At 37.4% G+C, this 17,403-nt stretch overlaps 1 protein-coding gene across 5 annotated transcripts in view; it reads left to right on the top strand.

The window, feature by feature from the left end:
* Positions 1 to 17,403, top strand: part of GRM7 (glutamate metabotropic receptor 7) — an 818,647-nt gene that overhangs the window by 550,599 nt on the left and 250,645 nt on the right. For all 5 annotated transcript variants that reach the window (XM_036869668.1, XM_036869667.1, XM_036869664.1 and 2 more), the window contains exon 6: positions 9,933 to 10,133. In XM_036869668.1, coding sequence (XP_036725563.1) covers positions 9,933 to 10,133 — 201 coding nt within the window. The remainder of the gene's footprint in view (positions 1 to 9,932; positions 10,134 to 17,403) is intronic.

The following is a 17,403-nucleotide window of genomic DNA, read 5'->3' on the forward strand; positions in this document are numbered from 1 at the left end:
AAAGCTACTTGCTCATTATTTCACTTTTCTTTCCAGGATATTCACTCATTCTTGGGTTCTGGGTCTATAGCAGTGTTTAGGACCCAGAATTGCCTCTAGGGAGTTCAACATACATATATGCGTAGTTTTCCTTTTTTATTTATAGTCACCAGCCCTGGATACAGAACTCAAATGGAGTTAAACCATGGCTTTTTCTTTTTATTTATACTGTCATTGGACTGATGATTCTGCTAAGTCCTTTCAAACCCTGTAGTGGGATCAATTTCCTTATGCCTTTTCTCTGCATCTCACAAGGCAAAGGGGCATCATGGCAGTGAGATGAAATCATTCCATCCCCACAACATGCTTACTTTGCTTCCAGGAAGTGACTTTGGACCCCGGGAGTCAGATGACCCCGCCCATATGCCATTGCATCTGTACTACGTGTGCCCCTTCCTAAATACCTGAGGAGCAGAGTCATACTCTCAGCCCTGAGATGAGAGGTGGGAACTGCATTTAAGCAGAAGCATCTGAGTGGAGCTGTGAACAGTGAGAGCATGCATATGGGAGGGTTTTCTGTTCATATCTGTGTCCCTTGGTTCTAGTTGGGTGTCTGGCACGTACTCAGTGTCCCTTACAGGCAGCTGACTTCATCTCCTCTGTTTCCTCCCTGCCTGTTTCCCCTATTCTTCAACCCAATACTCTTCTTTTTGTTCTTTTTCCTCTTTTTCTCCCTCCTTCTCCTCTTCCCATCTCCTTATCCATCCCCTTCTTATTTCTCCTCGTTCTCTTCCTTACCCTCCACCCCCCTTCCTCCTCCTTCTCTTCTTTGTATTTTTGCAGACATCATGTGATCTTTCAAACACAAAAAGCAGAGAGAATAGTGGAATAAATCGCCACGTATCCATCACACAACCTCAGCAATAGTCAATATATAGCCAATTTATGTTCACATGTACCCTGAATGCTTCTCTCTCACCTCTGGCCATTTCAAAGTAAACCCAGACATTTATTTTTTTTTAATACTTAAGTATGTTCTCTAAGAAATAAATACTCTTAAAAATATATAAGAAACACACATACACACAAACCAGCAAAGCAGTAGTTCCCCATGGTCATCCCGTAGTCTCTCCCTTCTGTCATAAATGTCTTTATATCATTAATTTGTTTACAGGTGGATCTAAACCAAGTCCATATACCACATCTGTTTGATATATCTCTTAAGTCTTTTTAAAAATTTTAAAATGTTTCTCTCCACTTTTTTTTAACTTTTGCTATTTATGTGTTGAAGAAAATAGTTCATTACTATTTCTGTAGAATTTTTTACATTTGGATTTTGTTTTCTGCATCTCTGCAATGTTGATTTACATGTTTCTTTATTTTCTCTACTTCCTATAAATTAGGTTTTTTAATTAATTTTTATTGTAGTTGCTTTACAATGTTGTGTTAGTTTCTATTGTACAGCAAAATGAATCAGCTATATGTAAATTAGTTAATATATCCAAAAGCTTGGTCAGGTTCAGATTGATTTTTCTTTCTCTTTTCTTTTCTCCTTTCTTTCTGTTCTTTTCTCCTTCCTCCCTACCTCCCTTTCTTGCTTCCTTCCTTCCTTCCTCCCTCCCTTCCTTCCTTCTTTTCTTTTCTTTCTTCCCCTCCCTCTCTCCCCCTCCCTCTTTCCACACCCCTATCCTGAAAGTTCAACCTAAGTACAATTCCTGGAATGCCATAAACAGAATTTCAGAGGGGCAGAACCTCATTAATGAAGGGGCTCCTGCTGAGGGATGGGTTACGAGACCAGGCATCTATAGCAGTATGTTTTTTCTTAATCTTGAAGTCATGTCTGGAGAGATTGCTTCACGAGTGATTTTACCGTTTGCATTGAAGAAGCAACCAAAACTATATAAACAGAAATTTAGCTTAAGAAATCAGAAGAGGAGAAATCTAGGTGAGAAATGGAAACTGTATCTATGCACTTCTTTAAGAAACCCCGTCTTGTTCTTGTTTGGTACGGCAAGGTTTCTTGTGTGAGTTTCAGAAGCCCTGTTCTTACCTTTGCTCAATGGGCTGGCGTTACCTACAGCAGACTGCTCTTGGAAATAAAGAAAGCCCTTGGCTCAGTCTCTCAGAACACCTTCCACACATTGGGGGAGGTGTGAAACTTGGGGCTAAAACATTCCTTGCTTCCAGTGTGGTGCCCTGTGTGCATTGTGCAAAGCCTACTCCTGTCCCACGCACCTTGACTCACTGCATATATCTTTACCTGCACCTATCTGGAAATCGAAAATGGAAGAGTAGAAGAAAACTCAGCTGTGATGATTAAATAGTCTTCTGGGAAGCATCCTGCATGGAAGACGGTTAGAAACGAGGGTCTGTGGCTTTAATACCTTTGCTAGAGTTGTTTTTGAGTCTGTAACATAGTACTCACTGTGTTCACTGCAGAACATGAGGATGTTAGTGGTTCAATTACAGTCACATTTTTGTCATCGAAGGTGGAGGGTCAGTTGTTTTGCTGCTGTTGTTGTTGTTCCTCTGCCATCCCTTTGGCAGTTTCTCTGGGCATTAACTTTTCCACCCAAGGAGAGGTCAGGGAAGACCATGATGGTGGTTGTCAAAACCATCCATTTCCTCCTTGCAGGAAACGCAAGTGAAACCTTCAGTGGGGGTAAAAGGATGTAAAAATCATGGCTAGCATGAACTTTGAGATTATTTGTGGCTCTAAACTAAAGTTGAAAATGGAAAGAAACAAAGGGGAAAACTCCAGGTTCATCGCTTTTCCATGTGGAGATGTGGACGGAACCATTTAGCGGATGGTCTATGAGGTATAGTGAAGTAACAGGGATGGGGAATGGTACCCAAGAAAGCGTTGTGAGGGTTTAACATGAAACCATGGAAAGTGCTTAGCGCAGAGCCTGGTACCCAGGAAGAACACAATAAGCGCAGGCTGCCTGTGGTACTGTGACAGGGACGCGCATCGTTCTCTTCACGAGCTGCTAGGCTCATTCAGCCTCACCTCCAAATAGAGGCACAGCAGCAGTGAAGGCTGTTTGTCTCAATCCAGAACTTCTGACTTTCCTTCAATTGGTATTTCTTGCTATGGGTTGTTACCCCCAGATTCTATGAATGGGGTCACTGTTATAAAAAAAAAAAACAAATTTGCATAAAACAGAATCTTATTTTACCATTGACATTCATCTTAAAAGAGAAAGGTATACCCATGAGAGGAAAAAAAGTTATCCAGTAAACTAAGTTATTTGTTTATTTATTATTATTATTTTTTAACATCTTTATTGGAGTATAATTACTTTACAGTGGTGTGTTAGTTTCTGCTTTATAACAAAGTGAATTAGTTATACATATACATATGTTCCCATATCTCTTCCCTCTTGCATCTCCCTCCCTCCCACCCTCCCTATCCCACCCCTCTGGGTGGTCACAAAGCACTGAGCTGATCCCCCTGTGCTATGCAGTTGCTTCCCACTAGCTATCTATTTTATGTTTGGTAGTGTATATATGTCCATGCCACTCTCTCACTTTGTCCCAGCTTACCCTTCCCCCTCCCCATATCCTCAAGTCCATTCTCTAGTAGGTCTGCGTCTTTATTCCTGTCTTGCCACTAGGTTCTTCATGTCCTTTTTTTTTTTTTTTTTAAATAAAGTATGGGAGGGACTGCAGTAGTATTTTAATAAGGCTTGCCTGGTAACTGTAGCATTTTTAGAACCCTGCAACATTTTCTAGTGCTCCAGGATATCCACCCTGCTTTCCTTGCATCCTTTTTACCCAGAATCTAGCAGTTCTGTCACCACCTGTATATGCCCTGACTCCATTTTCAGAGCTCCTGTGACATATTCTTTTCCTGTTTTTATCAGTGTGTTTATCATTTGCAGTATACCCAAGCATTAGTATTTTAGTTAATTATATACAGTCCTACTCAGGACTTTAGCCTCAAGAAATTTTTAAGTTTGTGGCTTTACATTCAATAAAATATATTTGTGTAATGCAGCATTTAAAAGCACAGTCAGCACAAGCATATATAACTTCCAAGAGGTCTTCCCGATGCAAATAACTGCAATTAATATGTGAAATCAAAATACAAATTATAATTTATCACTCCCATAGAAACATATGGTAAACATTGGGTCAGTTGTTCAAATCTACAGGACTGTTTTGGTAGGTTTTTCAGTTCGCACTAGCAAATATCTTTGGTTTGTTTCCTGCCTATGCCCAACCTCCTCTTCCTTTTGGTTTTCGTATTGCAGTGGGATTGTTTATATTAATAATTTCAGATCCATAATTTCTTACATTTTCTGTGCCTTTTTTTTCTCCCTAATAGTTTGCTCATGCATATTAACTAAGGCATATATTCTGAGAAAGCAGTATGTTAAAATGGGCAAAATAAGCAGATCTTTCAAAGAGAGAAGACTTCACCAGCAGAATGAACACTAGAAATTCTGGTCGTGAGAGGGTTTGTAGATTATTCTTGTGTAGTGCAGCTGAAAATTTATTCAACATAAGCTTAAAGGAGTGTGCATTTTGAAGATAAATACTGAACTATTTGGGTAAAAATAACATTACATCAGAAAATCGGGAGACTTTAAAAGGAAAGCTTCTTTGCATGCTGGAGAAATAAAAAATAATTAATGCTTCAGGGTTCTCCTTATTTTATCTAAACCTCAAACGCTTTCCTGGGAAATGTGATGAAAAGGATGAACTTCATTCAAGAAAAGAATATAACAACATCTCAGTTCATCAGAAAGCCTGAAAGAATGAGCTGTTAACTGAGAATTGATTGAAAATGCTTTCTTTTTTTCTATTTCAATCTACATTGTTAAAAATATTTCTTAAAACTACCCTTTTTTTTTTTTGCACTTTTGGGGGGAAGAAGGTGTACTTATGCTAGTCCCTTGAGATGTTGTAAAATGGTACATGAATAAGAACTGTAGTGTTCAAGTAAACCTGGAAAACATTGAGTATCAAGCTGTAGTTAAATGGATAAGCCATTGAGTATGTCACTTGGAAAAAAAAAAGAGTAGAGTAATTCTAGGCTTGGCTAACTCACAGCTTGATTGTATTTTCACATCCTTGCCACATTTTTATTCTGCTCTTATTCGTATGCTGGCTAATTGCCTCAGGACTGCCAAATGACTAGAGTAAATGCAGTGTGTGTGTTTGTGTGTGTGTGTGTGTGTGTGTGTGTTGGGGGGTGTGATTGTTTTGATGCAATTGAGTTCATCTCTCTTTAAGACCAAATAAACTTTCTCAGGAGTTCCCCAATAAACTTTTTCTGAAAATTTTTATTGAAATATAGTTGATTTGCAATGTTATGTTAGTTTCAGGTGTACAGCAAAGTGATTCAGTTACACACACACACACACACACGTATTCTTTTTTAGGTTCTTTTCCATTATAGGTTATTACAAGATACTGAGAGTAGTTCCCTGTGCTATACAGTAGGTCCTTGTTGTTTATCTAGTTTATATACAGTAGTGTGTATTTGTTAATCCCAAACTCCTAATTTATCCCTCCCCCACCTTTCCCCTTTGGAAACCATAGGTTTGTTATCTATGTCTGTGGATCTATTTCTGTTTTGTAAATAAGTTCATTTGTATCATTTTATATGTGGAACCCAATAAACTCTTCTTACATCTCATTATCTAGAATTGTAACCCATGCCTGTTCCTAAATCTGCCCTTGCCAAGGAGGAAACTGGATTGGCTTAGACAAATGAGGATAGACTCAGTGAGGCTCAGGAGAGGACCTGAACCCCTCACTCCTTTGGTGGCCGCCAGTACCTGAAGAGAAGCAGATTTCAGTTAGGGGAGGAGGGGAGGGGTGCTAGATGAACAACCAGAGACTCTGATCTTGGCACGCAGTTGCATCTGCCACAGTAGGGGAAATAAAGTTAGCCTTTTTTGTTGTTGTTGTTAACTTGCCAGTTCTGATTTTCTTGATGTAAGGCTACATTTTTCAAGTCCTGGTAACCCCAAAGACAAATGTACCTGTGTTTCTCAGAGCCCTTAATAAGCTAACATACCTGATGACTCTTCAAGAGAGGGGTAAAACCTATAATGTTTCAAACATAATGAAATATTTCATTATTTAAAATACTGCAATTATTTTTCAAGGCATTCTTTCTGAGATGAATGTCTTTATGAATGCAGGCTAGAAACTGCTCTCCTGAATTACTAGTCTGAACCTGTTTCATAGTATATATTTTAGAATGGTCGTAGTGCCATCAAGATTGCCTTTTTAAGTACTCTAAAAAATAAGAGAAATTTGTAAAGTAGCAGGTTATAAAATTATTAGAAAATGAATTACCTTATAACATAAGTATAGTAAAATGTTAATGTAAGAATCTAGTTGGTGAGGTCACTGTAATGTTCTTTCAACCTTCCTCTGTATTTAAAATTTTTGTGATAGAAAGTTGAAACATAATAAAACAACCACAACAAAACAAAGAATAGCTTTTATGTATGCAACCAAAAACCAGAGGAAATACTTAGCAGAGAAAACCATATTTATAATAGCAAAACTAAGTAAAATACCAAGACTAACTTTCCACGAAACACTCAAAACCTATGTGAGAACATTTTAAAACACTATTGAAGGAAACAAAAGTAGGCTTGAGCAAATGAAAAGACACACATGGGAATTCTCACCTTTGTAAAAATTTCTGTTCTGGCTAAGTTGATTTATAAATACAGCGTAAACTCAACATCAAGTATTTTTTTTCTTTTCTCAAGATAGATTAGTAGTTAATAAAGCTCATTTGAGTAAGTAAACAAAAATCAACATAAAATTTGAAAAAGAAAGAACAATTATGGTGAGAGAGGGACTAACTCTACCAGTTATTAAAATATGTTACAAAGAGTTTATAATTGAAGCTGTACTGTTGGCCCATGAATAGACAAACCAAACAGTGAAACAAATTTTAAAAATCCAGAAATAGATCTAATTATGCATGGAAAACTTAATATATAATAAAGGAAGCACTTCAAATCAGTGAGAAAAGATGAACTGGCCTATAACTAGGAAGCTATATGGAAAAAGCTAAAATTTTGATTCTTCATACTGCATACCAGAATGTATTCCAAGTGGATGAAATATCTAAGTTTAAAAAATGAAATTATACAAGAAGAAAACACAGATGGAATATTCTGTAGCCTGGGGTGGGAGCATTTTTTCAAACCATGATTGAAAATCCAGAAGCAATAAGAAGAAAATAAATTGATAATTTTTTTTAGAAAAACATTTTTTAATCTAATATAATTTTATTTGGAAAATACCTAAAGTGAGTAAAAGAAAAATAACAAACTAGGAAAAATATTTGCAACTTAATCTCAAAGAATTAATATGCTTAATTAATAAAAAGCTTTTAAAAGTACAGAAGAAAATGACCAAATTTTTATAAAAACAGTTCGCAGAAAAGAAATACAGTAGCCTTTAACTATATGCAAAGATGTTCAGCCTCCCCTGTAGTAAGAAAAATCAAATAAAAATAGACTGTGGTAGCATTTCTCACCTAGCTGATTGTCAGAAATCCAAGTTTGAGGACATACTTGGTTGTCAGAGTTGTTGGGAAATGAACACTCTCTCTCTTTGCTGGTGGGAGGACAAAATGGTACAAACCCATTAGAGGGGAATTGGCCAATATTTAGCAAAAACACATACAAATTGACTCTTGAACAAAGCAATCCCGTTTCTCAGAATAAACCACCAAAATATTCCGGTAAGAATTGAAAAACACATATATGCCAAGGCTGCTCATTACACTACATTTTTAGACTATTGGTTAGACATTTATTCTAAGAATGTTATTTGTGTATTATGGAATCAAGCAAATAAATAGTTATAATGGTGTCATTAAGAACCAGGATTTTCCTCATGAAAAAAAAAAATGAGGTAGAGGTGTAGGAGTGTCGAGTTAAGTAAAACTCCTGTAGTCCAGAATTTGAATTCATAGTAGCAGTATGGATTCATGATGGATTTTATCTTTTTTCAAAAAAGGTTCCTGCTCCAGACACACTGAAAAGGCCTAGACCCAATGAAGAGCAGTGAGCCCGAGGTTGATTGGTACTTGAATGAGATACATACAAAGCAAAGAACTGTCTGCCATTTGAGATATTAATGTGTGCTCTGAAAAGGAAAAAATATGAATTCAATTAATTTGGAGAAATTCTGAACTTCCTTCTTGGAAATTATACTTTATATTATATTAAATACTCTGAAAACGTCTCTCAGTAAAGAAACCTAATAATGTTTAACACAGTGGATGTCGGGAACACTTTGTTTTGCAGGAGAAGGGACAGGGGTTGTAGAATCCTACTGTTTCTTTCCTACACAAATGTGTCATAGAAGACAATCTGGGAAATATTGCTGCGAAAGTGAAATTCAATCTGCGGTTAATTATTTGTCATAGAGGGACACGAGGTCTAAAGAGAGTTCCTCGTATTACCATGTACTTTACGAATGCCTAATTTAATGCAAGTATTGTTTAGAATCTACCAGATATTAAATGCTGTGTTCAGTGCTGGGGATATAAGCAAAAAAAAAAAAAAAGAAAGAAAAGGAAAGTCTGGTAGAGCATTAAAGTATAGTGATATTATTAATTTTATAATAAAGATTTGAAATGTTTTATGAAAATCTTTAATTCTGATCAAGAAGCTAAGTGTAAGCAACCACTGGATTGTGCCACAGGGACAGAATTAAGTTATGATGGGCAAAAGCAAGGAGAGATATTTCTGGCAAAACAAGGGGCATGACCAAAGATAATTAACGTTAGATCTGATGATGTTTACGGGAAAAATAGCCATACTTGTCTGGAGCAAAATATATATATGTTTTAAATTCTAGGAAAAGGGTGAGGTAGGGCCCATGAAGTGAGAGAAATGTTGGTTTTGGGTTCTGATAAACCTGAGCTGTCATCTGCTCTTCCTGTACATGACATTCGGAAGGTGATTTAATTTCTGTAAGGCTCGGCTTTCACATCTGTATAATGAGGACTAATAATATTTAACTGACAAAGTGAGGATGAAATAAAAATCATGTATATAAGGCCTCCAAGACAGTGGAGGACACTTCATCACTGCCAGTTCTTACTGTTGTTAGGCAGATAGGAACAAAATGATGAACACCCTGTGTTGTCAGGGGAAAGGGTTTGGATTTCATTTTGTGGGCAGTGGAGAACCACTGAAGGATTCTGAGCACGGGGGTGAAGTGTTTAGCTCTGTGGTTTGGAAAAGTGAACGTGGAGGAATCACTAGATGAAGAGAGACACCTAGCATTGTGTCCTGATGGGAGATGAGAAAAGCATAAATAGGGCATTGGTAGTGTGGCCAAAACTGTTCACTGTTTCAGGTGAGGTTTTGGCTATTCATTAGATATATGTATGTGGGAGGGTAGAGTAAGAGACAGGAAAGAATGAAAAAATGACATCACGGTTTCCAGCCTGAGCATCAGAGCTGCCAGTAATACGCACAATTGAGACAGGCAACCCAGGGAGTAGAGCAGGTATATAGAAGAAGGTAATGAGTTCAGGGGTGGTATTTCATTAGTTTTCTATCATTTTCTTTTGGCCTATCACCTTTCTAGACTAAGTGAGCTTGAAAGATTTGCACGTGGCAGCCCAGCTTCTAATCGCTGCAATCCCTTGGTTCTATGGGGCCACTATGTTTTGAATAGTGTGTTGGCTTATTACAAGGGCTTTTATTGTGATCCTTTGAAGTGCTGCTTCTGAAATTTACCTAATATATCAGAAAGGTTAGTGTAATGTGCTTCAAAGTCAAATACCAAAAACTATCAAAGCAACCGAACATGGTAGCCAAACATGGATGTGTGGCTTGCGCGACTGTACTCCTCAAAGCATTGTTTTCTTTAAGCATAGTTGAAAGTAAATGCAAATTGAGACATTCTACTCAACACCAATGTTTGTGTGTGTTTCTTGTTTTAATGTGCAGGACAGGAGAGAATTGGAAAAGATTCCAACTATGAGCAGGAGGGTAAAGTTCAGTTCGTGATTGACGCAGTGTACGCAATGGCTCATGCCCTTCATCACATGAACAAGGATCTCTGTGCTGACTACCGGGGCGTCTGTCCAGAGATGGAGCAAGCTGGGGGCAAGAAGTTGTTGAAGTATATCCGCAATGTGAATTTCAATGGTGAGTCTCCATGTTTTCTTTTTTTCAGGCTGACATGGGGCCTTTATGTTGTAGAAAAGAACATCTAGAGAATGCCACACAACCCTAGTATGTCTAAAATACTATATATAAAAATGACAACTGCTCATAACGACAACATTGAAGCACTGAAAGATAACAAGTTACAATACTTTCTGAATCCGAGAAGTCAAATTATGCCCAGTATGGTGTTAATGTCCTTGTATACATCGAAATTCTAATATTCTGACATATGGTAAATGAGATAACCAGAATATCCAATGATGTAACTTTGGGTGATACAGAACTTGGTGATATCCAAGTCTTTTGACAATGCAGCAATGTATTCATACTCATCCGGTATATGTCCACACAGATATTTCAGAATTCCAGTTTCTTGGTCAAGTGATATGTTTTGCTTGAGTTCATTAAATATATTTCGATGTCTCTATTCCAGTCTCTTTTGGAATCCTAAGTGTTGACATTATGTGTTTCATAAGTTAAGTAGTCAGATTGCAATTTACTCTTGAGTATGTGGATTATAGCATTTCAAATCATTGAATCAATTATATGAATGAGTAGTGAGTGAGCAAATGAATAAATAAATTTGGGGGGGTGGGTTATGGTTTGCCCTCTCTTTCTTAAAATAGAAGGACTTTTGCCAAGTTTTTTCTTGGTGAGTGTAAGCAGGAATGGGAGGGGATAAGAGGAAAAGGAAGGGACAGTTGCTCTAGGTACTCAAGTTAATTGAAGTAATGGTTGTAATTTTCCACACCAACCACATGTCACATTACACATTTATTTCTCAAAGAATAAAACTTGGGCAGAAACTAATTGGTTACCTAAAATAAATGGGTAGAGATGAGTGGGAAATATAACAGGAGATTTATTTTAGGAATTGGCTGACACTGTTATAGAGACTGACATGCCCCATGATCTGCCATCTATAAGCTGGAGAACCGTAGAAGCAGTGGTGTAATTCAGTCCAAGTGTACAGGCCTTGGGATCCGAGAGTTGGTGGTGTAAGTCTTGATCTGTTTCTGAAAGCCAGAGAACTAGGAGCTCCAGTGTCTGAGAGCAGGAGAAAATGGGTGTCTCCACTCAAGCAGAGAGAGTGAATTTTCCCTTCTTCTGCCTTTGGTTCTATTCAGGCTTTCTAGGGATTGGATGATATCTGCCCACACTGGGGAAGGTCACTTGCTTTATTCAGTTCAACAATTCAACAATTCTTTATTCAGTTCAACAGTTCTTCCAGGAACATACTCATACACACAGAAGTAAAGTTTTGCCAGCTATCAGGGCATCCCTAGTCAAGCTGACACATAAAATTAACCATCCTGAATGTCAATTATTTCTCAATTAAAAAATAACCATTGCATGGAGTAATACAAAATTTAATACAGTAATAAACCTAACTAAATTACATATGAGTAACATAACCATGCTGAAGGGAGTGAGGAAGAAAGATAAAGAGTGCAAATAATTTTGGAAGACAGTATTTGACTATATACTATAAGACTGAAGACATGAATAACTGTACGCAGATATTTCACAATCCCTAGGAACTTAGTATGTTTTTTTCCCCACAATTCTGAAGATTATTTATGTCCATAAGAGGACTGAGAGATTTAATAAAAGATATTGTGGATAACGAGAGTCAGAGAAAGAAATTACTAATAAGGATGGGAGAAAGGTAAAATAACACTTGTTGTGTTGGATTAGAATGGAAGATACCAGCATGGGCTCATGGCTTTTAATACACATGCAGATGGGGAGGTAGGGAGATGGATATGGGTATGTTTGTGTGCATACAAACCTCCACTGAGAGGGCCTAGGAGCCATGACATCCTGGTAGAAATGACTGCACTTGCACCCACATGTTATTTATAAATACCATTCTCCAGTGAAAAGAACTAGGGCTCCCTAGTGAAACTCTCAATTCAGGGGCTAGAGCAGGGCAACTAGAAGATGAATTTGAAACCATGTTGTGCCACAAAGCAAGAAAGTGCTCAAAAACTGATGGGACCATGTCGAAGGGGCAAAGGAACCAACTTGAAGAAGATCCCACTGGCTAATTCTAGACCAACAGTGGGTTAAGCTCATAGAATATAATAAATATCAGTGAGTCCATACTAATAAATAAATAATTGAATTGGATACGTAAACGCAAGAGAAGAGACAGCACGATGGAATGAGGCAAAGATGGAAATACAAAACTCACCATTTTGCAAAGACCTCAGTAATAAGTGTTTCAGGCAAGAATCATCAATGGATGCTAAAATTATTGGGCTAAAAGTAGGATGAGAAATAAGATACTTGCATAGCCTCAAAGTGTCCTTCATCGTAGAACACATTAATTACAAAGGGGAAAAGAGCAGCCTTGAAGTGGAGAAACCTGGAAGACAGCACTTAACCAAGTTGTCAAGGTTGGTGTCACCAGTAATGAGACTTAACAACATCACATGCTACTAATTATTAGAGAAATGCAAATCAAAAGTACAGTGAGATACCACTTCACGCCAGTCAGAATGGCTGTTATCAAAAAGTCTACAAATAATAAATACTGGAGAGGGTGTGGAGGAAAGGGAACCCTCCTACACTGTTGTTAGGAATGTAAATTAGCGCAGCCACTATGGAGAACAGTATGGAGGTTCCTTAAAAAACTAAAAATAGAGCTACCATATCCCACTCCTGTGTGTATATCTGGAGAAAACCATAATTCAAAAAGATACATGCACCTCTATGTTCATAGCAGCACTATTTACAATAGCCAAGACATGGAAGCAACCTAAATGTCCATTGACAGATGAATGAATTAAGAAGATGTAGTTGGGAATTCCCTGGCAGTCCAGTGGTTAGGACTCCGTGCTTCCACTACAGAGGGCATGGGTTCGATCCCTGGTCCGGGAACTAATATCCCACATGCCACGCAGTGCAGCCAAAAGAAAAAAAAGAAGAAGATGATGATGATGTGGTATATGTATGTATACAGTGGAATACATAAAAAAGAATGAAATAATGCCATTTGCAGCAACATGGATGGACCTAGAGATTATCATACTAAGTGAAGCGAGCCAGACAAAGACAAATATCATATGATATTATGATATGGAATCTTATATATGGAATCTTAAAAAATGATACATATGAACTTATTTACAAAACAGAACTTACAGACTTCGAAAACAAACTTACAGTTATCAAAAGGGAAAGGTGGTGGAGAGGGATAAATTAGGAATTTGGGAGAAACATATACACACTACTATATGTAAAATAGATAAACAACAAGGACCTACTGTATAGCACAGGGAATTTTACTCAATATTTTGTAATAACCTACATGGGAAAAGAATCTGAAAAGTGTCGTGTGTGTGTGTGTGTGTGTGTGTATATATATATATATATATACTGAAAAGTGATTCACTGAATCACTTTGCTGTATGCCTGAAACTAACAAATAGTAAATCAACTCTTCTTCAATAAAACATTAATTAATTTTAAAAAAAGATAACCCTGGGAAGGTTACAACATCACTTCTGAGGTCTTATCGCCAAAAATACATGACCTCCATCTAATGTTAAACAAACACCAGACATCCAAATTGAAGGTCATTTTACAAAATAACTGGCCAGTACTCTTCAAAAAGTGTTGAGGTCATGAGAATGACCGATGGAGGAATTGTTCCAGACTAGAAGAAACTAAGGAGACATTACTATTAAATGCAATGTGGGAACATTGATTGATCTTAAACCAGAAAAAGGATATGAATGGGACAGTGGAGGAATTTTAATAATATTTGCGGATTTTTTTTTTTTTTAAACATCTTTATTGAAGTATAATTGCCTTACAATGGTGTGTTAGCTTCTGCTTTATAACAAAGTGAATCAGTTATACATATACAATATGTTCCCATTTCTCTTCCCTCTTGCATCTCCCTCCCTCCCACCCTCCCCATCCCACCCCTCTAGGTGGTCACAAAGCACCGAGCTGATCTCCCTGTGCTATGCGGCTGCTTCCCACTAGTTATCTATTTTACATTTGGTAGTGTATATATGTCCATGACACTCTCTTACCCTGTCACATCTCACCCCACCCCCTCCCCATATCCTCAAGTCCATTCTCTAGTAGGTCTGTGTCTTTATTCCCGTCTTGCCACTAGGTTCTTCATGGCCTTTTTTTTTTTTTTTTCCCTTAGATTCCGTATATATGTGTTAGCATACTGTATTTGTTTTTCTCTTTCTGACTTACTTCACTCTGTATGACAGACTCTAACTCCATCCACCTCATTACAAATACCTCCATTTCATTTCTTTTTATGGCTGAGTAATATTCCATTGTATATATGTGCCACATCTTCTTTATCCATTCATCTGTCGATGGACATTTAGGTTGCTTCCATGTCCTGGCTATTGTAAATAGAGCTGCAATGAACATTTTGGTACATGACTCTTCTTGAACTATGGTTTTCTCAGGGTATATGCCCAGTAGTGGGATTGCTGGGTCGTATGGTAGTTCTATTTGTAGTTTTTTAAGGAACCTCCATACTGTTCTCCATAGTGGCTGTATCAATTTACATTCCCACCAACAGTGCAAGAGGGTTCCCTTTCCTCCACACCCTCTCCAGCATTTATTGTTTCTAGATTTTTTGATGATGGCCATTCTGACCGGTGTGAGATGATATCTCATTGTAGTTTTGATTTGCATTTCTCTAATGATTAATGATGTTGAGCATTCTTTCATGTGTCTGTAGGCCATCTGTATATCTTCTTTGGAGAAATGTCTATTTAGGTCTTCTGCCCATTTTTGGATTGGGTTGTTCGTTTTTTTGTTATTGAGCTGCATGAGCTGCTTGTAAATCTTGGAGATTAATCCTTTGTCAGTTGCTTCATTTGCAAATATTTTCTCCCATTCTGATGGTTGTCTTTTGGTCTTGTTTATGGTTTCCTTTGCTGTGCAAAAGCTTTTAAGTTTCATTAGGTCCCATTTGTTTATTTGTGTTCTTGTTTCCATTTCTCTGGGAGCTGGGTGAAAAAGAATCTTGCTGTGATGTATGTCATAGAGTGTTCTGCCTATGTTTTCCTCTAAGAGTTTGATAGTGTCTGCCCTTACACTTAGGTCTTTAATCCATTTTGAGTTTATTTTTGTGCACGGTGTCAGGGAGTGTTCTAATTTCATACTTTTACATGTACCTGTCCAATTTTCCCAGCACCACTTATTGAAGAGGCTGTCTTTTCTCCAGTGTACATGCTTGCCTCCTTTATCAAAAATAAGGTGACCATATGTGTGTGGGTTTATCTCTGGGCTTTCTATCCTGTTCCATTGATCTATATTTCTGTTTTTGTGCCAGTACCAAACTGTCTTGATTACTGAAGCTTTGTAATATAGTCTGAAGTCAGGGAGCCTGATTCCCCCAGCTCCATTTTTCGTTCTCAAGATTGCTTTGGCTATTCGGGGTCTTTTGTGTTTCCATACAAATTGTGAAATTTTTTGTTCTAGTTCTGTGAAAAATGCCAGTGGTAGTTTGATAGGGATTGCATTGAATCTGTAGATTGCTTTGGGTAGTAGAGTCATTTTCACAATGTTGATTCTTCCAATCCAGGAACATGGTATATCTCTCCATCTATTTGTATCATCTTTAATTTCTTTCATCAGTGTCTTATAATTTTCTGCATACAGGTCTTTTGGCTCCTTAGGTAGGTTTACTCCTAGATATTTTATTCTTTTTGATGCAATGGTAAATGGGAGTGTTTTCTTAATTTCACTTTCAGATTTTTCGTCATTAGTGTATATAGAAATGCAAGAGATTTCTGTGCATTAATTTTGTATCCTGCTACTTTACCAAATTCATTGATTAGCTCTAGGAGTTTTCTGGTAGCATCTTTAGGATTCTCTATGTATAGTATCATGTCATCTGCAAATAGTGACAGCTTTACTTCTTCTTTTCCGATTTGGATTCCTTTTATTTCTTTGTCTTCTCTGATTGCTGTGGCTAACTAACACTTCCAAAACTATGTTGAATAATAGTGGTGAGAGTGGGCAACCTTGTCTTGTTCCTGATCTTAGTGGAAATGGTTTCAGTTTTTCACCATTGAGGACAATGTTGGCTGTGGGTTTGTCATATATGGCCTTTATTATGTTGAGGAAAGTTCCCTCTATGCCTACTTTCTGCAGGGCTTTTATCATAAATGGGTGTTGAATTTTGTCGAAAGCTTTCTCTGCATCTATTGAGATGATCATATGGTTTTTCTCCTTCAATTTGTTAATATGGTGTATCACATTGATTGATTTGCGTATATTGAAGAATCCTTGCATTCCTGGGATAAACCCCACTTGATCATGGTGTATGATCCTTTTAATGTGCTGTTGGATTCTGTTTGCTAGTATTTTGTTGAGGATTTTTGCATCTATGTTCATCAGTGATATTGGCCTGAAGTTTTCTTTCTTTGTGACATCTTTGTCTGGTTTTGGCATCAGGGTGATGGTGGCCTCGTAGAATGAGTTTGGGAGTGTTCCTCCCTCTGCAATATTTTGGAAGAGTTTGAGAAGGATAGGTGTTAGCTCTTCTCTAAATGTTTGATAGAATTCACCTGTGAAGCCATCTGGTCCTGGGCTTTTGTTTGTTGGAAGGTTTTTAATCACAGTTTCAATTTCAGTGCTTGTGATTGGTCTGTTCATATTTTCTATTTCTTCCTGGTTCAGTCTTGGCAGTTTGTGCATTTCTAAGAATCTGTCCATTTCTTCCAGGTTGTCCATTTTATTGGCATAGAGTTGCTTGTAGTAATCTCTCATGATCTTTTGTATTTCTGCAGTGTCAGTGGTTACTTCCCCTTTTTCATTTCTAATTCTATTGATCTGAGTCTTCTCCCTTTTTCTCTTGATGAGTCTGGCTAATGGTTTATCAATTTTGTTTATCTTCTCGAAGAACCAGCTTTTAGTTTCATTGATTTTTGCTATTGTTTCCTTCATTTCTTTTTCATTTATTTCTGACCTGATCTTTATAATTTCTTTCCTTCTGCTGGCTTTGGGGTTTTTTTGTTCTTCTTTCTCTAATTGCTTTAGGTGCAAGGTTAGGTTGTTTATTCGAGATGTTTCCTGTTTCTTGAGGTAGGCTTGTATTGCTATAAACTTCCCTCTTAGCACTGCTTTTGCTGCGTCCCATAGGTTTTGGGTCGTCGTATCTCCATTGTCATCTGTTTCTAGGTATTTTTTGATTTCCCCTTTGATTTCTTCAGTAATCACTTCGTTATTAAGTAATGTATTGTGTAGCCTCTAT

This window comes from Balaenoptera musculus, chromosome 11 (assembly GCF_009873245.2).
Source record: "Balaenoptera musculus isolate JJ_BM4_2016_0621 chromosome 11, mBalMus1.pri.v3, whole genome shotgun sequence".
Lineage (NCBI taxonomy): Eukaryota > Metazoa > Chordata > Mammalia > Artiodactyla > Balaenopteridae > Balaenoptera > Balaenoptera musculus.